At 38.3% G+C, this 19,913-nt stretch overlaps 1 protein-coding gene across 2 annotated transcripts; it reads right to left on the bottom strand.

Annotated features, from left to right (window-relative positions):
- Positions 1–361: 361 nt before the first annotated feature.
- Positions 362–19,404, bottom strand: LOC133641128 (uncharacterized). 2 transcript variants are annotated; one of them, XM_062035009.1, is made up of 4 exons: positions 18,983–19,404; positions 12,470–12,610; positions 4,937–7,274; positions 362–470 (listed from the first exon to the last, which is right to left on the bottom strand). In XM_062035009.1, the coding sequence occupies exons 1-3, from the start codon at positions 19,104–19,106 to the stop codon at positions 4,939–4,941; spliced, it is 2,601 nt and encodes an 866-aa protein (XP_061890993.1). In that variant the 5' UTR covers positions 19,107–19,404; the 3' UTR covers positions 362–470; positions 4,937–4,938. The 2 variants fall into 2 exon arrangements, with proteins under 2 accessions (XP_061890993.1, XP_061890994.1); XM_062035010.1 differs by lacking the exon at positions 362–470 and adding an exon at positions 635–654.
- Positions 19,405–19,913: the final 509 nt, after the last annotated feature.

The raw sequence follows: 19,913 nt of genomic DNA, 5'->3' as shown, positions 1-19,913 counted from the left end.
TCCAGCAGTGCTCATGCGGCCCCCGGTAAAAATTAATTGCCCACCCCTGCTGTAAGAGGTTACAGGTCGACGGGGACTCTCCTCAATATATTGAGTCCAAATTGAATTCTGTCTCTGTTTAATTCTTTGCCTCTTGTCTTGTTTAATAGATGTCATCAGTGTTTGAAGCTGACAATGCCCACCATCATTAAGCTTGGAGAAACATCTCCACGTGTTATTTACTCTGGAACATAAAATGGTGCAAATGACCTAAAACTTCCCATTCTTACGGGGACAAAAGGACATTTATTATTGTATTTTTTTTTTAAATGTAGGAATCTACCCCTCAAAATAATGTTGAAGGTAACACTTGATGGCGACATAGAATCAACAGTACATTTATTGGATGACTGTACGTACAGTAAAGCTCTGTGGGCTTCACCTAACATTCCAAACTTGCCCATGGTCTGAAGTTGATCCTTTTTGGGATCCTAAGAAAGGAAAGAAACATGGAAATGTTTTAAACAATATTAGTCTTGGGTATTTTTTTAAAATTCACAAACAAAACCATCATTCATATTCTTCCTCATATTCTTAATCCCAGGAACACCATGCCTACCGTCAAGCATGGTGGTGGTAGTGTTATGCTCTGGGCCCGTTTTGCTGCCAATGGAACTGCAATGAAAAAGGAGGATTAGCTCCAAATTGTTCAGGACAAGCTAAAATCATCAGCCCGGAGGTTGGGTCTTGGGCGCAGTTGGGTGTTCCAACAGGACAATGACCCCAAACACACCTCAAAAGTCTACCCCAGGGTAGCTGTGACTACAAAAGTAGCTTACCACCACCAGGTGTGAATGAATGATGGGTTTTTAACATGTAAAGCGACTTTGGGTACTTAGAAAAGCGCTTTATAAATCCCAGGTATTATTATTATTATTATTAAAAGTGGTAAATGAATGGCTAAATCAGGCTAGAATGAAGGTTTTAGAATGACCTTCCCTTACATGTCCCTTGGCAAGTTGACCTGCAATAAGGTAGCCATCCACAAGCTTCTGCTTGACCACTAAATTGCTGCAGTTCAGCTAAATGGGTTGCTTTTCCTGACATGGACTTGTTTCTTCAGCATTGTCCACACCTTTAAGTCATTCTAAAACCGTCATTCTAGCCTGATTTAGCCATTCCTTTACCACTTTTGACGTCATTGTCCTGTTGGAAGACCCAACCTCCGGGCTGATGATTTTAGCTTGTCCTGAACAATTTGGAGCTAATCCTCCTTTTTCATTGTCCCATTTAAAGCAGCAGTTCCATTGGCAGCAAAACAGGCCCAGAGCATAATACTACCACCACCATGCTTGACGGTAGGAATGGTTTTCCTGGGATTAAACCTTTTCTCCTCCAAACATATTGCTGGGTATTGTGGCCAAACAGCTCCATTTTTGTGTCATCCGACATCACATGGACAGAGATAAGACCTTCTGGAGGAAAGTTCTGTGGTCAGATGAAACGAAAATGGATCTGTTTGGCCACAATAGCCAGCAATATTTTCCTGTAGCAGTTTCATGTCTTCCTTTGAGCGATATTTCCCCGCATCTGCTTTTGTTTTAGCAATCAAGAACATTTCAGTTGTTTTTATCCTTCTTTGTGGGGACATTGTGGATTGTCATGTCGTGTTCGGATGTACTTTGTGGACGCCGTCTTTGCTCCACAGTAAGTCTTTGCTGTCGTCCAGCATTCTGTTTTTGTTGACTTTGTAGCCAGTTCAGTTTTAGTTTGGTTCCCTAAGCTTCAATGCCTTTTCTTAGGGGCACTCGGCTTTTGTTTATTTTTGGTTTAAGCATTAGACACCTTTTTACCTGCACCCTGCCTCCCGCTGTTTCCCACATCTACAAAGCAGTTAGCTACCTGCTGCCACCTACTGATATGGAAGAGTATTACACGGTTACTCTGCCGAAACTCAACAACAACACATCATTTGCAGACTATAATTACTTAAGGCTGAAACGACGCGTCGACGTAGTCGACGTCATCGGTTACGTAAATACGTCGACGCCGTTTTTGTGCGTCGACGCGTCGCATAATGACGTCACACTACCGTCATGGCGAAGCGCAAAGCAGACGATCAAAGAAGACGATGCGAGCGGTGCGAGCGAGGGGGGAAAAGCATGCCAAAAGTGGTCAAAAGTGTGGGAGTATTTCAATAAATGGCCTAATAATGTTGTTGTATGCACACTGTGTCGAGCGGAAATGGCCTATCATAGCAGCACAACGGCTATGAACGAACATTTGAAAAGAAAACCATCAACTAGTCAATCGTCCGTGCGAGCATACGTTGTCATCATTACACAAAAACATGAATGTGTCATTTGTATCTGCTAGGGGTGTAACGGTACGTGTTTTGTATTGAACCGTTTCGGTACGGGGCTTTCGGTTCGGTACGGGGGTGTACCGAACGAGTTTCTAAACTTAAGCTAAAGTCTTAACAAGCTGCTTTGCTCCGTCTGCCTCTGTCTCAGCACGCAGCATTGTCCCACCCACACAACCATCTGATTGGTACACACGCAGCATTGTCCCACCCACACAACCATCTGATTGGTACACACGCAGCATTGTCCCACCCACACCACCATCTGATTGGTACACACGCAGCATTGTCCCACCCACACAACCATCTGATTGGTACACACGCAGCATTGTCCCACCCACACAACCATCTGATTGGTACACACGCAGCATTGTCCCACCCACACCACCATCTGATTGGTACACACGCAGCATTGTCCCACCCACACAACCATCTGATTGGTACACACGCAGCATTGTCCCACCCACACAACCATCTGACTGTCTCAGCACGCAGCATTGTCCCACCCACACAACCATCTGATTGGTACACACGCAGCATTGTCCCACCCACACAACCATCTGATTGGTACACACGCAGCATTGTCCCACCCACACAACCATCTGATTGGTACACACGCAGCATTGTCCCACCCACACAACCATCTGATTGGTACACACGCAGCATTGTCCCACCCACACAACCATCTGATTGGTACACACGAAGCATTATCAGCCAATCAGCAGTGCGTATTCAGAGCGCATGTAGTCAGCGCTTCAGCGTGGAGCAGATAGGTGTTTAGCAAGTGAGCATCAGGCACCGGACTCTCCCCAAATGATAATAAACACCACCCAGTCAACTACTAGTAACATCACTATGAGCCCGTTGACCTTCTAGAAACTTAAACTGCAGCTCAGCTCACTCGCAATCCTGGCTTGAGGTGAAGGCTAATTAGCTCTCAGTTCCAGCCACATCGACCCCTTCTGAGCGCCTATTTTCAGCTGCTGGGAATATTGTAAACAAGAAAAGAACCAAAGCATGTAGACATGCTAACCTTTCTTCATTACAACTGTTAGACACTCACTGGAATGAGTAGAATTGGTTATTGTGTACTGTGTTGGACTGGATGTTTATTTTGCACATTTTAAAAGCAATACTTAATGTTTACAGTGCTCCAGAATATTTAGATTGGCACTTTTTTGTATTGGATGTTTATCTTTATTTTTGCACATTTTAGCAAATAAGCAATACTTTCACTTTTGTTGAAATGTTTACACTGTTGTTACAGAATATTTCGTTTTGCACTTTTTTGTATTGGATGTTTATCTTTATTTTTGCACATTTTAAAGCAAAATAAGCAATACTTTTAATTTTGAAATGCTTATACTATTGCAGAATATTAAGATTTGCACTGGATGTTGACTTTTATATTTGGACATTAAAAAGCAAATAAGCTACTTTTAATTTTGTTAAATGTTAAAAGTTTTAAATGTTTACATTGTTACAGAATATTTAGTCATGTTGTTGTCAATGTTGACTGAGTGGCCATACTTCTTTTTTTTTGTAAATAAAAGCCATGCCTTTTGAAAAAACGGGCCTACATTTATTTTTTCATCTTCATTTTGAATAAAAAAATAATCGGTAAAAGGAAAAATAATCTATAGATTAATCGAAAAAATAATCTATAGATTAACCGATTAATCGAAAAAATAATCTATAGATTAATCGATAGAAAAATAATCGTTAGCTGCAGCCTTATAATTACTGCTTTGCAAAACATATTTTCAAGCCAAATAGGTGAAATTAGATCAGGGGTCGGCAACCCAAAATGTTGAAAGAGCCATATTGGACCAAAAATACAAAAACAAATCTGTCTGGAGCCGCAAAAAATTAAAAGCCATATTACATGTGTCATGAGATATAAATGTAATTAAGAGGACTTAAAGGAAACTAAATGAGCTCAAATATAGCTACAAATGAGGCATAATGCTGCAATATGTACATATCGCTAGCCTAAATAGCATGTTAGCATCGATTAGCTTGCAGTCATGCCGTGACCAAATATGTCTGATTAGCACTCCACACAAGTCAATAACATCAACAAAACTCACCTTTGTGCATTCATGCACAACGTTAAAAGTGTGGTGGACAAAATGAGACAGAAAAAGAAGTGGCATAAAACACGTCCTAGAAAGTCGGAGAAAGTTATGTAAACAAACTATACGGTGAGTTCAAGGACCGCCAAAATTAGTAGGACAAAACAGCGCTCGCCAAATACTCGAATCAGTGAAGGATGTTCAATATAAACAGTGTGATTTATAACAATTAGGGAGGTTTGTGTCATGTTTGTCCTCCTAGAGAAAACATACTAAAAAAAAAAAAAAAAAAAAATTTCCCCTCATCTTTTTACATTCTTTATACATTTTTGAAAAATCTCCAGAGAGCCACTAGGGCGGCGCTAAAGAGCCGCATGCGGCTCTAGAGCCGCGGGTTGCCGACCCCCGAATTAGATGATCTCCCACGGCACACTAGTGGTTAAAACACACTGCCGTATGATGCTAGAATAAAACACAATGAACACAGCACTGCAGAGCAGCACTAGCCAGAGCATCTTACCTTTATGTGTAAATGAAGTCCATTCGCCTTTCCTTCTGGACGAAGATCTCTATGACTTGGTTGTAGAAGTCCTCCTTTTTCTCTTTTTCTTTGAGTTTTAGAAGTCTCTCTCTCTCAACGAAGATAATTGCCAGGGAAGAAAGCCGTCCTGGGTCAGTCCTAGTCCGACTGTATGTTTTGATCCTTTGCAAAGTAGAAAATGACCATTCCGCCGACGCCGCCGTCACAGGTAAAGTCAGCGCCAGCTGGAGCAACTTGGTGGCTTCAGGGACAGTCCCCAACAGATCCTTCTGGACTAAAAAGTGGAAAAGCTGGTCTGGAGACTTGCACTCGCTCCTCACCTGTTGTGAACCGTACAGTCCGAGGAGGTCGGACTTTAGCCTGACCAGGTCAAAAAAGTTGCCGTAGTTTGACGATAAGCTCTGCAGTTTGCCGTTGTCAAAGTGCCGTGACATTTCCTGAAATCTAGCACAATCCACCAGTCCGAGGAAAGCCAGGTCCCCAAATTGATCGAACCTGGCTTTCAGTTGCTCGCGGACATTTTGGAGGATTTTGTCAAACGTCCGTTTCCTCTCATCTTTGACTGACAGGCTGCTTTGCCTTCTCCCGTCATCGGTCAGACCCAGGGCCTCGCATCTCCGCTCAAACTTATCATAGAAGGTGTCGAACTCCCGTCCCGAGCGCTCAATAGCCGCCATGGTGTCGCGTATCTGTGCGCGGCAAAGTCCTTCCTCCGCTGTCTGCCTCTTCAGCGTTCTAAAGAGGGAGTTGGTGTGACGGACAATGTCCTGGTAAGTCATGATCAAAAACCATGTTGACGTTCTGGACAACCAGGCGTCATATCCGACGGCCATCATTTGGGTGTCGTTATCCCAGTTGTCGGGGTCTTCGCTGATGGTGCGCAGTACCTGGCGCAGGTCACTTTGGTACATGCCTAGTGACTGCATCAGCCGGGCATTTGAGCTCCATCTGGCGGGCAAACGCCGCTTTACGACTTCAGCCGTTAAGCGTCTCGACTTGTTGAAAAACGACGTCATTCCCTCCACCGTTCTAAAAAAGACCGTACACTCTGGAATGCACTTTGCGCAATGTGAGAGCACCATGTTCAAGTGGTGGGTGTGACAGTGGGTGAACATGGCCTCTGGGATCCGGTCTTTGATCCGAACCTGCACCTCGTCGAGCTCCGACGCCGTCATCAAGGCGCCGTCGTACGTCTGAGCCACCAGCTTGGCGACACAGTCGTACTTCTCCAAAAGTCCAAAAACACTCCGGGCCACGGCCGCGGCACGCCCGCCACCGCTCACGTCGTCAAATCCCAGAAAGGCCTCCTTCACGCCTCCCTTTGTGGCCACGTAACGCAAAACCAGGGATATCCGGGCTTGGTTTGGGTCGTCCGTGGTCTGGTCCACCTTCACCGCCACAAATCTGGCTGCGTCAATCTCCTGTTTGATGTCATTCCTGAGCACGTCGCCTACAGCTTCGACCAAATCGTCCTGTATTCCGTATAACGTGCCGGTGAACACCAAGGACGTTTCCAGGTGCCTCGCTAAACGTTCATCTTTCTCGGCGTACAGGTGCAACAGTTGCACATAATTGCCACCATCGGAGGAGCTTGTTCCACCAAATGCGAGCCCCTGTTTCCCCAAATAGCAAGTGGCGTCTATCAGGTCTTTCAGGATCTCCCGATTTTCCTTGACGTTGGCATTGTGGATGCTGATATTGAGTCTCCGCTGCTCGTTCAGAGCCAGGTCAACACGTGACATTCCACACGTCTTGAAAGAAATCTGGCCTTGAATGTGGGCCGCCGAGCTTTCGTGCTTTTCCAGGTTTCTCGGCAGGTTTTTCAGGTCGGTGTATCCCATTTGGGTCCAGACGCAGTCACTCTTTGAGAATAGCAGGCAGGGATAGCAATAGAGACGCTTTTTGGTGGGGCAGCCACAAAGCCATTCCTTTCGAGTATACCAATCCTTTTGGAACGAACGCATTAATTTCTGCCCTCGGACCACGCGCGTTTGGATCAGATCCGGCAGCTCTGGCGTCGGTCTCCCAGCATTTATCACTTCCTGCTTTGATTGACGGTTCAGTCTTGAAAAGTTCCTTATTTTAGAAATCAGATCTGATAGTGGAGCTAAGATCTTGTCTGCTGGTGGTGCTCCACCACCTTCTGTCGGAGGCTCCGCCTCTCTCTTCTCCTCACTTTCAACTTTGACCTCGTCGTCGTCGTCACTCTTCACAACCACTGAGAACTCCTCCAACCATTCATGATGCTCCTCCTCTTCCTCTTTAAAGTGGGAGGTATGTGGCTCCTCCTTCCCCTGCTGCTCAGGGAGAAGATGTTCTTCACGGGGAAAAAAGAAGACAAACATGTTTTAGCAGTGTTGGCGCTAGGAATCTTTAAAAATCAAGTCATAAAAATGGGGTCCCACTTTTTGGTAAGCGTTTTGAAAGCAAAAGATAAATGTATGCATTATACTGTTGTATCTCACATTCTATATTATCCTGTTGTATCTCACATTCTGTATTATCCTGTTGTATCTCACATTCTATAATATCCTGTTGTATCTCACATTCTATATTATCCTGTTGTATCTCACATTCTATATCATCCTGTTGTATCTCACATTCTATATCATCCTGTTGTATCTCACATTCTATATTATCCTGTTGTATCTCACATTCTATATTATCCTGTTGTATCTCACATTCTATATTATCCTGTTGTATCTCACATTCTATAATATCCTGTTGTATCTCACATTCTATATTATCCTGTTGTATCTCACATTTTATATTATCCTGTTGTATCTCACATTCTATATTATCCTGTTGTATCTCACATTCTGTATTATCCTGTTGTATCTCACATTCTACATTATCCTGTTGTATCTCACGTTCTATATTATCCTGTTGTATCTCACATTCTATAATATCCTGTTGTATCTCACATTCTATATTATCCTGTTGTATCTCACATTCTATATTATCCTGTTGTATCTCACATTCTATATCATCCTGTTGTATCTCACATTCTACATTATCCTGTTGTATCTCACGTTCTATATTATCCTGTTGTATCTCACATTCTATAATATCCTGTTGTATCTCACATTCTATATTATCCTGTTGTATCTCACATTCTATATTATCCTGTTGTATCTCACATTCTATATCATCCTGTTGTATCTCACATTCTATATCATCCTGTTGTATCTCACATTCTATATCATCCTGTTGTATCTCCCATTCTATATCATCCTGTTGTATCTCACATTCTATATTATCCTGTTGTATCTCACAATCTATATTATCCTGTTGTATCTCACATTCTATATCATCCTGTTGTATCTCACATTCTATATTATCCTGTTGTATCTCACATTCTATATCATCCTGTTGTATCTCACATTCTGTATTATCGTGTTGTATCTCACATTCTATATTATCCTGTTGTATCTCACATTCTGTATTATCCTGTTGTATCTCACATTCTGTATTATCCTGTTGTATCTCACATTCTATATTATCCTGTTGTATCTCACATTCTATAATATCCTGTTGTATCTCACATTCTATATTGTCCTGTTGTATCTCACATTCTGTATTATCCTGTTGTATCTCACATTCTATATTATCCTGTTGTATCTCACAATCTATATTATCCTGTTGTATCTCACATTCTATAATATCCTGTTGTATCTCACATTCTATATTATCCTGTTGTATCTTACATTCTGTATTATCCTGTTGTATCTCACATTCTATATTATCCTGTTGTATCTCACATTCTACATTATCCTGTTGTATCTCACATTCTATATTATCCTGTTGTATCTCACATTCTATATTATCCTGTTGTATCTCACATTCTATATTATCCTGTTGTATCTCACATTCTGTATTATCCTGTTGTATTTCACATTCTACATTATCCTGTTGTATTTCCACATTCTATATTATCCTGTTGTATCTCACATTCTATATTACCCTGTTGTATCTCACATTCTATATTATCCTGTTGTATCTCACATTCTACATTATCCTGTTGTGTCTCACATTCTATATTGTGTTCTGGAAAAAGGTTGTCACTACACCGGTATGTTTTAGTGCCTTCATGGTGAGTTTACTGACAGATATAAGTTAGAACTTTACACTACTTTATATTAGAAATGGCACTAAAACATTTACTACTAAAACATTTTGATAGATTTTTGAGCGCCGTGTGTAATGTTCTCTATTTTCAATGTATCATTTCAAATGTTGGTGTTGTTTACTTGAGACTAGAGATGTCCGATAATATCTGCCGATAAATGCTTTAAAATGTAATATCGGAAATTATCGGTATCGTTTCTTTTTTATTATCGGTATCTTTTTTTTTGTATCTCACATTCTATATTATCCTGTTGTATCTCACATTCTAAATTATCCTGTTGTATCTCACATTCTATATTATCCTGTTGTATCTCACATTCTATATTATCCTGTTGTATCTCACATTCTATATTATCCTGTTGTATCTCACATTCTATAATATCCTGTTGTATCTCACATTCTATATCATCCTGTTGTATCTCACATTCTATATTATCCTGTTGTATCTCACATTCTATATTATCCTGTTGTATCTCATATTCTACATTATCCTGTTGTATCCCACATTCTATATTATCCTGTTGTATCTCACATTCTATATTATCCTGTTGTATCTCACATTCTACATTATCCTGTTGTGTCTCACATTCTATATTGTGTTCTGGAAAAAGGTTGTCACTACACCGGTATGTTTTAGTGCTTTCATGGTGAGTTTACTGACAGATATAAGTAAGAACTTTACACTACTTTATATTAGAAATGGCACTAAAACATTTACTACTAAAACATTTTGATAGATTTTTGAGCGCCGTGTGTAATGTTCTCTATTTTCAATGTATCATTTCAAATGTTGGTGTTGTTTACTTGAGACTAGAGATGTCCGATAATATCGGCCGATAAATGCTTTAAAATGTAATATCGGAAATTATCGGTATCGTTTTTTTATTATCGGTATCTTTTTTTTTTTTTATTAAATCCACATAAAAAACACAAGATACACTTACAATTAGTGCACCAAGCCAAAAAACCTCCCTCCCCCATTTACACTCATTCACACAAAAGGGTTGTTTCTTTCTGTTATTAATATTCTGCTTCCTACATTATATATCAATATATATCAATACAGTCTGCAAGGGATACAGTCCGTAAGCACACATGATTGTGCGTGCTGCTGCTCCACTAATAGTACTAACCTTTAACACTTAATTTGACTCATTTTTATTAATTGTTTTTATATTGTTTTACTTTCTTTTTTATTCAAGAAAATGTTTTTAATTTATCTTATTTTATTTTATTATTATTTTTAAAAAGGACCTTATCTTCACCATACCTGGTTGTCCAAATTAGGCATAATAATGTGTTAATTCCACGACTGTATATATCGGTATCGGTTGATATCGGTAATTAAAGAGTTGGACAATATCGGAATATCGGATATCGGCAAAAAGCCATTATCGGACATCCCTACTTGAGACGTATCTCTTATGTTTGACTGCCATCTGCTGGTCATACTTTGAATTACACCCTGTGCCAAATAAAATAGTGCCGCGTCCCGGAAGAGTTGGTACTGCAGGGAATTCTGGGTATTTGTTCTGTTGTGTTTATGTTGTGTTGCTGTGCAAATATTCTCCCGAAATGTGTTTGTCATTCTTGTTTAGTGTGGTTTCACTATATGGCACATGTTTATGACAGTGTTGTTTAGTGTGGTCTCACTATATGGCACATGTTTATGACAGTGTTGTTTAGTGTGGTTTCACTATATGGCACATGTTTATGACAGTGTTGTTTAGTGTGGTTTCACTATATGGCACATGTTTATGACAGTGTTGTTTAGTGTGGTTTCACTATATGGCACATGTTTATGACAGTGTTGTTTAGTGTGGTTTCACTATATGGCACATGTTTATGACAGTGTTGTTTAGTGTGGTTTCACTGTATGGCACATGTTTATGACAGTGTTGTTTAGTGTGGTTTCACTATATGGCACATGTTTATGACAGTGTTGTTTAGTGTGGTTTCACTATATGGCACATGTTTATGACAGTGTTGTTTAGTGTGGTTTCACTATATGGCACATGTTTATGACAGTGTTGTTTAGTGTGGTTTCACTATATGGCACATGTTTATGACAGTGTTTTTTAGTGTGGTTTCACTACATGGCACATGTTTATGACAGTGTTGTTTAGTGTGGTTTCACTATATGGCACATGTTTATGACAGTGTTGTTTAGTGTGGTTTCACGATATGGCACATTTTTATGACAGTGTTGTTTAGTGTGGTTTCACTATATGGCACATGTTTATGACAGTGTTGTTTAGTGTGGTTTCACTATATGGCACATGTTTATGACAGTGTTGTTTAGTGTGGTTTCACCGTATGGCACATGTTTATGACAGTGTTGTTTAGTGTGGTTTCACTATATGGCACATGTTTATGACAGTGTTGTTTAGTGTGGTTTCACTATATGGCACATGTTTATGACAGTGTTGTTTAGTGTGGTTTCACTATATGGCACATGCTTATGACAGTGTTGTTTAGTGTGGTCTCACTATATGGCACATGTTTATGACAGTGTTGTTTAGTGTGGTCTCACTATATGGCACATGTTTATGACAGTGTTGTTTAGTGTGGTCTCACTATATGGCACATGTTTATGACAGTGTTGTTTAGTGTGGTCTCACTATATGGCACATGTTTATGACAGTGTTGTTTAGTGTGGTCTCACTATATGGCACATGTTTATGACAGTGTTGTTTAGTGTGGTCTCACTATATGGCACATGTTTATGACAGTGTTCTTTAGTGTGGTCTCACTATATGGCACATGTTTATGACAGTGTTGTTTAGTGTGGTCTCACTATATGGCACATGTTTATGACAGTGTTGTTTAGTGTGGTCTCACTATATGGCACATGTTTATGACAGTGTTGTTTAGTGTGGTCTCACTATATGGCACATGTTTATGACAGTGTTGTTTAGTGTGGTCTCACTATATGGCACATGTTTATGACAGTGTTGTTTAGTGTGGTCTCACTATATGGCACATTTTTATGACAGTGTTGTTAATAATTTCGCCACACCTAGTTGGTGTGTAGCATGCTGGGAATTATATGTGCATGTGATGGAGGAATGCACTGCACACGTGAGGGAGGAATGCACAGTGCAGGGTTGAAATTCTACTGAATTTGCATTAAATCAGGTTGTTTTAGCTAATAATCATGCTGCCAGATCTAGCATGTTGCATTCAATGTTTATTCCCATTCATTTCCCGTTAATTCCCATTAGATTGAAGACGGGAAGTCTATGAGCACAAACTGATGAAGACTACTTCACAAAGGTCTTCTAAGACCAAAGTGAACAGTCCAGTTGTGATGAAGGTGTGACATGTGGATGTGGTGCTTACTTGGACTGTGATGAAGGTGTGACATGTGGATGTGGTGCTTACTTGGACTGTGATGAAGGTGTGAGGACTCGGGTGCTTTGTCTTCAAGGTCTTCAGTCTTCACAGTCGGTGAAAACTTGGGAAGATCAGCCTCCTCCTGAGTGACCCACACTTCCTCATCTTCCTCTTTAAACTTATTTACGTCTGTTTTGGGTAAATAAGTCAATAAAATCAATAGACTAGAAGAGTGTGAATGCTCCAATGCTGAAGTGGAAGTGAAATGCTGACAGAATGTAGTATGAATGTAAGAACAGTTTGAATTTCCAGGAAAACGGGAATTTGTTTTGGAACTTGGGAAAGTGTTAGTTAGAATGTCCAGGATGAGTGGAATGTGTTGATGTTGGAATGCTTTGAATAGCTTGAAAAATGTGGGAGTTGTGCAACTTGGAAACATGTCCCATTCATTTCAATTGGAATTTCCTGGAAATTTGGGGGAAAATAATAGGAGCATGGATGTCCTGAATGAGTTGGATTGGTTGGTGTTGGAATTGTTTAAATCGGTCAAGAAATGTTGAAGTAGTAGCAGTTTATTATTTGAAAAATGGTATTATGGAATTTTGGGAAAACCGGGAATTTTTCAAGTTCTTAAACCAACTTGTTTTTTTGTCCTGACTAAGAGGAATGTTTTGACGGTGGAACGTTTGAAGTGGGTTGAAAAATGTGAAAGGGGTCATCGCACTGAAAAAGGTTGGAAATACTGTTAGAAAAAAACTGGAATTCCTGGAAATTTGTTGAATGTGGAAAAATGGTTGTTTGAATTTCCAGGATGAGTTGAATGTGTTGAAGGTGGAATGGTTTGAATAGGTTGAAACATGTGGGAATTGTGCAACTTGGAAAAATGTCCCCATTCTTTTCAATGGAAACTTCCTGGAAATTTGGGAATTTGGGGAAAAGCGGGATTTAAAAAAAAAAAATGATTAGGAGCATGAATGTCCTAAATGAGCTGAATTGGTTGGTGTTGGAATTGTTTAAATCGGTCCAGAAACGTTGAAGTAGTAAATGGTATTAGGGAATTTGGGGAAAATCTGGAATTTTTTTTAAGTTGGAAAAAGGGTAGTTTCAATTTCCAGAATGGTGGAATTCTGGAATGGTTTGAATAGCTTGAAGAATGTGGGAATTGTGGAATTTTGAAGAATGTCCCTTTCATTTCAATGGGAATTTCCCAAAAATTTGGGAATTTCGGGAAAAGCTGGATTTTTTTGGAAAATGGTAAAAAAAAACTTCAATGGTCTGAATGAGTTGAAAAGGTTGGTGTAGACATTTTCCAAATCCGTCAAGAAATGTTGAAGTAGTAACATGTTGAATTGAGAAATTGTATTTCTGAATTCCTGGAACTTTGGAAAACCGGGAAATTTTCCAGTTAAAAAAAACAACTTAGATTTTTGTGTGATTAAGAAGAGAGTTTTGACAGTGGAACGCTTGACCTTGGAAAAGAGGAAATTTTAATTTCCAGGATGAGTTGAATGTGTTGAAGGTGGAATGGTTTGAATAGGTTGAAACATGTGGGAATTGTGCAACTTGGAAAAATGTCCCCATTCTTTTCCATGGAAACTTCCTGGAAATTTGGGAATTTGGGGAAAAGCGGGGTTTTTAAAAAAAAAGTGATTAGGAGCATGAATGTCCTAAATGAGCTGAATTGGTTGGTGTTGGAATTGTTTAAATCGGGCCAGAAACGTTGAAGTAGTAAATGGTATTAGGGAATTTGGGGAAAATCTGGAATTTTTTTTAACTTGGAAAAAGGGTAGTTTCAATTTCCAGAATGGTGGAATGTTGGAATGGTTTGAATAGCTTGAAGAATGAGGGAATTGTGGAAGTTTTAAGAATGTACCATTCATTTCAATGGGAATTTCCCAAATATTTGGGAATTTCGGGAAAAGCGGGATTTTTTTTGGAAAATGGTAAAAAAAACTTCAATGGTCTGAATGAGTTGAAAAGGTTGGTGTTGACATTTTCCAAATCCGTCAAGAAATGTTGAAGTAGTAACATGTTGAATTGAGAAATGGTATTTCTGAATTCCTGGAACTTTGGAAAACCGGGAAATTTTCCAGTTCAAAAAAACAACTTTGATTTTTGTCTGATTAAGAAGAGAGTTTTGACGGTGGAACGCTTGAAATGCGTTGAAAAATGTGGAAGGAGTAGTCGCCAGAAAAAAAGTGTGGAATTAGGGCTCTGGAAAAGCAGGAATTATGGAAAATCCTGGAATTTTTTTGACCTTGGAAAAGAGGAAATTTAAATTTCCAGGATGGTGGAATGTGTTGAAGGTGGAATGGTTTGAATAGCTGGAAAAATGTGGAAATGGTGTAAGTTTGAAAAATGGCCAATTCATTTTGAATGGGAAATGTCCTGGAAAAGCTCAGTAAATATGTGTGGTGGTCTGGTCTTATTTAGACTGTTCAGACTATTCAGGAATCACTACTTTCCCTTGACAAATTCCAAAAATTCCCAGATTTCCAGGGTTTTCAAGGGCATTTTTCCCATCCAAAATGAATTGGCCATTTTTCAAACTTCCCCCATTTCCAATTTTTTCAACTGATTCAAACCATTCCACTTTCAACATATTCCACCATCCTGGAAATTCAAACTACCTTTTTTCCAAGTTAAAAAAAATTCCAGGATTTTCCAGAATTCCTGTTTTTTTCTAGGCATTTCGAGCATTCCACCGTCAAATCATTCCTCTTAATCAGGACAATAAAACAAAGTTGTTTTTTTAACTGGAAAAATTCCCGTTTTTCCAGGAATTCCGTAATACTATTTCTCATTCCAACATGTTACTACTTCAACATTTCTCCACCGATTTGAAAAAAATCAACACCAACCAAACCATTTCAACTCATTCAGAACATTCAATTGTTTTACAATGTTTTTTTAAAAATTCCCGCATTTCCCGAAATTCCCAATTTTTTCTGAAGTTCCCATTAAAATGAATGGGACATTCTTCAAAGTTCCACAACTTCCACATTTTCCATCTGATTCAAACTGTTCCAACTTCAAAATATTCAGCCTGTTCAGGAATTGTGTGCTCTACTTCAACAATTCTAAAGAAAATTCCCGGATTTCCCATCATTTCTTTTTTTGTGTGCATTTTCCCCATTCCAAACTAATTGGCCATTTTTCAAACTTCCACAATTCCCACTTTTTTAACCCATTCCACCATTCCACATTCAACACATTCTGGAAATTTTAACTACATTTTTTCCAAGTTCAAAAAAATTCCAGATTTTCCCGAAATTCCCTAATACCATTTACTACTTCAACATTTCTGGCCCGATTTAAACAATTCCAACACCAACCAATTCAGCTCATTCAGGACATTCATGCTCCTAATCATTTTCAAAAAATCCGCCTTTTCCCAAAATTCCCGAATTTCCAGGAAGCCCCCATTGAAATGAATGGGACATTTTTCCAAGTTGCACAATTCCCACATTTTTCAACCTATTCAAACCAAATTCCGGTTTTCCTGGAAATTCTACCTCTTCAACATTTAAACCATTCAAACTATTCATATTGTTTTTTTTGTTGTTTTTTATTCCCGATTTTGTGAATTTCCCAAATTTCCATGAAAGTCCCATTAAAAAGAATGGGACACTTTTCAAAGTTCCACAACTCACACATTTTTTTTATCCAATTCAAACCGTTTCAACTTCAAAATATTCAGGAATTGTGTGCTCCCTTTCAACAACTCTACAAAAATTCCCGGATTTTCTAGAACTCCCGGTTTTAGGGACATTTTCCCCATTCAAAAATGAATTATCAATTTTTCAAACTTCCACAATTCCCACATTTTTCAACCCATTCAAACCATTCCACCGTCAACACATTCAACTCATCCTGGACATTCAAACAACCATTTTTCCACGTTCAACAAATTTCCAGGAAAGCCTGTTTTTTCCTAACCTTATTTCCAACCTTTTTCAGTGCGATGACTCCTTTCACAATTTTCAACCCACTTCAAGCGTTCCACTGTCAAAACATTCCTCTTAGTCAGGACAAAAAAACCAACTTGGTTTAAGAACTTGAAAAAAATTCCTGGTTTTCCCGACATTTCCAGGAAGGTCCCATTGAAATGAATGGGACATTTTTCCAAGTTGCACAATTCCCACATTGTTCAACCTATTCAAACCATTCCACCTTGAACATATTCCACTCATCCTGGAAATTAAAACAACCACTTTTCAACGTTCAAAAAATTTCCAGGAATTACCGTTTCTCAATTACAAAACTGTCACTACTTCAACATTTCTTGCCCGATTTAAACAATTCCAACACCAACCAATTCAGCTCATTCAGTACATTCATGCTCCTAATCATTTATCTCATCCTGGACATTCAAACTACCATTTTTCATTGTTCAACAAATTTCCAGGAATTTCTGGGGGGTTTTCTAACCCTATTTCCAACCTTTTTTGTTTGACTACTCCTTTTCCTTTTTTCATCCCATTTCATCCGTTCCACCGTCAAAACATTCTTCTTAGTCAGGACAAAAAAGCAAGTTCGTTTAGGAACTAGAAACATTCCCGGTTTTCCCAAAATTCCAGGAATTCCATAATAACATTTGTCAGTTAAAAACTTTTACTACTTTAACATTTCTTGCCCGATTTAAACAATTCCAACACCAACCAATTCAGCTCATTCAGGACATTCATGCTCCTAATCCTTTTTTTAAAATCTGCTTTTCCTCAATTTCCAGGAAGTTCCCATTGAAATGAACGGGACATTTTTTCCAAGTTGCACAATTCCCACATTTTTTCAAGCTATTCAAACCATTCCACACATTTATCTCATCCTGGACATTCAAACTACCATTTTTCAACGTTCAACAAATTTCCAGGAATTTCTTTTTTTTTTTCTAAACCTATTTTCAACCTTTTTTGTTTGACTACTCCTTTTCCTTTTTTCCATCCCATTTCATCCGTTCCACCGTCAAAACATTCTTCTTAGTCAGGGCAAAAAACAAGTTTGTTTAGGAACTACAAACATTCCCGGTTTTCCCAAAATTCCAGGAATTCCATATTAACATTTCTCAATTAAAAACTTTTACTACTTTAGCATTTCTTGCCCGATTTAAACAATTCCAACTCCAACCAATTCAGCTCATTCAGGACATTCATGCTCCTAATCATTTTTTTTTAAAATCCCGCTTTTCCCCAATTTCCAGGAAGTTCCCATCAAAATGAATGGGACATTTTTTCCAAGTTGCACAATTCCCACATTTTTGAAGCTATTCAAAGCATTCCAACATCAACACATTCCACTCATCCTGGACATTCTAACTAACACTTTCCCAAGTTCCAAACCAAATTCCCGTTTTTCCTGGAAATTCCAACTCTTCAACATTCAAACTATTCTTCCATTCATACTACATTCTGTCAGCATTTCACTTCCACTTCAGCATTGGAGCATTCACACATGAAATATGAAGTTAGTAAAGATGTGAGAGTAAGAAGTAAACTAAATATGAAGTTAGTAAAGATGTGAGAGTAAGAAGTAAACTAAATATGAAGTTAGTAAAGATGTGAGAGTAAGAAGTAAACTAAATATGAAGTTAGTAAAGATGTGAGAGTAAGAAGTAAACTAAATATGAAGTTAGTAAAGATGTGAGAGTAAGAAGTAAACTAAATATGAAGTTAGTAAAGATGTGAGAGTAAGAAGTAAACTAAATATAAAGTTAGTAAAGATGTGAGAGTAAGAAGTAAACTAAATATAAAGTTAGTAAAGATGTGAGAGTAAGAAGTAAACTAAATATAAAGTTAGTAAAGATGTGAGAGTAAGAAGTAAACAAAATATAAAGTTGGTAAAGATGTGAGAGTAAGAAGTAAACTAAATATGAAGTTAGTAAAGATGTGAGAGTAAGAAGTAAACTAAATATAAAGTTAGTAAAGATGTGAGAGTAAGAAGTAAACTAAATATGAAGTTAGTAAAGATGTGAGAGTAAGAAGTAAACTAAATATGAAGTTAGTAAAGATGTGAGAGTAAGAAGTAAACTAAATATGAAGTTAGTAAAGATGTGAGAGTAAGAAGTAAACTAAATATGAAGTTAGTAAAGATGTGAGAGTAAGAAGTAAACTAAATATGAAGTTAGTAAAGATGTGAGAGTAAGAAGTAAACTAAATATAAAGTTAGTAAAGATGTGAGAGTAAGAAGTAAACTAAATATAAAGTTAGTAAAGATGTGAGAGTAAGAAGTAAACTAAATATAAAGTTAGTAAAGATGTGAGAGTAAGTAAACAAAATATAAAGTTGGTAAAGATGTGAGAGTAAGAAGTAAACTAAATATAAAGTTAGTAAAGATGTGAGAGTAAGAAGTAAACTAAATATGAAGTTAGTAAAGATGTGAGAGTAAGAAGTAAACTAAATATAAAGTTAGTAAAGATGTGAGAGTAAGAAGTAAACTAAATATGAAGTTAGTAAAGATGTGAGAGTAAGAAGTAAACTAAATATAAAGTTAGTAAAGATGTGAGAGTAAGAAGTAAACAAAATATAAAGTTAGTAAAGATGTGAGAGTAAGAAGTAAACAAACCTATTCTGTGCAACACAACTTGAAGTGTGTTGCAAACAGCTTCCAGTAGTTGACGTTGTCGCTCCTTCTCCTCTTTTGTGGGACAAAGTTCCTCTTTGTACTCTGCTATGGTTCTTTCGCACATGTTGACACAATCACAACACTCTGATCTCTGCTTAGTCACGTCTGGATCACTAGCGCCTGCTAGCACGCTAAGCTAACTAGCGTGCTAAGCTAACTAGCAGGAGAAAGTTAGACTGATGTATCCGGAGCCAAAGAAAGAAGAACAATGTTTAGTGTGTTAAACGACGTATAAGTCTACATGTACGCAGCCATTAAGGAGACAGAAGTGTTAGCAACACAATAACGTCTCCTCCCGCTAAGCGCCATCTTGCCTTCTCTCCGTCCTGTTAGTGTTCACTTCCCAGCACATCCCGCGCAGTCTGGGCACATCTCGCGAGAGAAACGGCAAAACTCCACAGATATTTTTTTTTTGTTTTTTTGCTGCTAACTGTACTTTTATTTACAACTCTTGGGAATAATTGTTCACATCTTTTTTTATTAATATTATTATTTTATTTTAATTAAACAAACAAACATACAGTAATAATCCAAATGTGCGTCTACCTCTTTTCCGGGCTTAAATCGAAGGCTTTCTTCCTGTCTTCCACGTCACTTCCCTATCTCTCACGGAAGTCCCGCCTCCCAGCCAAAGTCATTGGCTACCAGCCGCTACAATACATTTATAATTAACTCAACAGTTAAAGGCACTTTTAACAACAAGGAAAGAGAAAACAAACACAAATACAGATAGAGTATTAAATATTAATAAATAATAACTATAATTTTTATTTATAGTTTATAAATTATAATAGTTTTGGTAACACTTTAGTATGGGGAACATATTCTGGTGTCCAAATAACTCTAAATTAAGTCTTTGTTACTTAGAATA

Source organism: Entelurus aequoreus, linkage group LG23 (genome assembly GCF_033978785.1).
Source record: "Entelurus aequoreus isolate RoL-2023_Sb linkage group LG23, RoL_Eaeq_v1.1, whole genome shotgun sequence".
Lineage (NCBI taxonomy): Eukaryota > Metazoa > Chordata > Actinopteri > Syngnathiformes > Syngnathidae > Entelurus > Entelurus aequoreus.
Note: the sequence above shows the minus strand (reverse complement) of the source record. Positions and strands in the feature narration are given on the sequence as shown.

Excerpts from the sequence above, each read along its gene's own strand:
- LOC133641128 (XM_062035009.1), bottom strand. The coding sequence starts at position 19,106 with ATGTGCGAAAGAACCATAGCAGAGTACAAAGAGGAACTTTGTCCCACA. Across the intron at positions 12,611-18,982 it reads AGTTGTGTTGCACAGAATAG|ACGTAAATAAGTTTAAAGAG; the intron begins GTTTGTTTACTT and ends TACCCAAAACAG. Across the intron at positions 7,275-12,469 it reads ACACCTTCATCACAGTCCAA|AACATCTTCTCCCTGAGCAG; the intron begins GTAAGCACCACA and ends TTCCCCGTGAAG.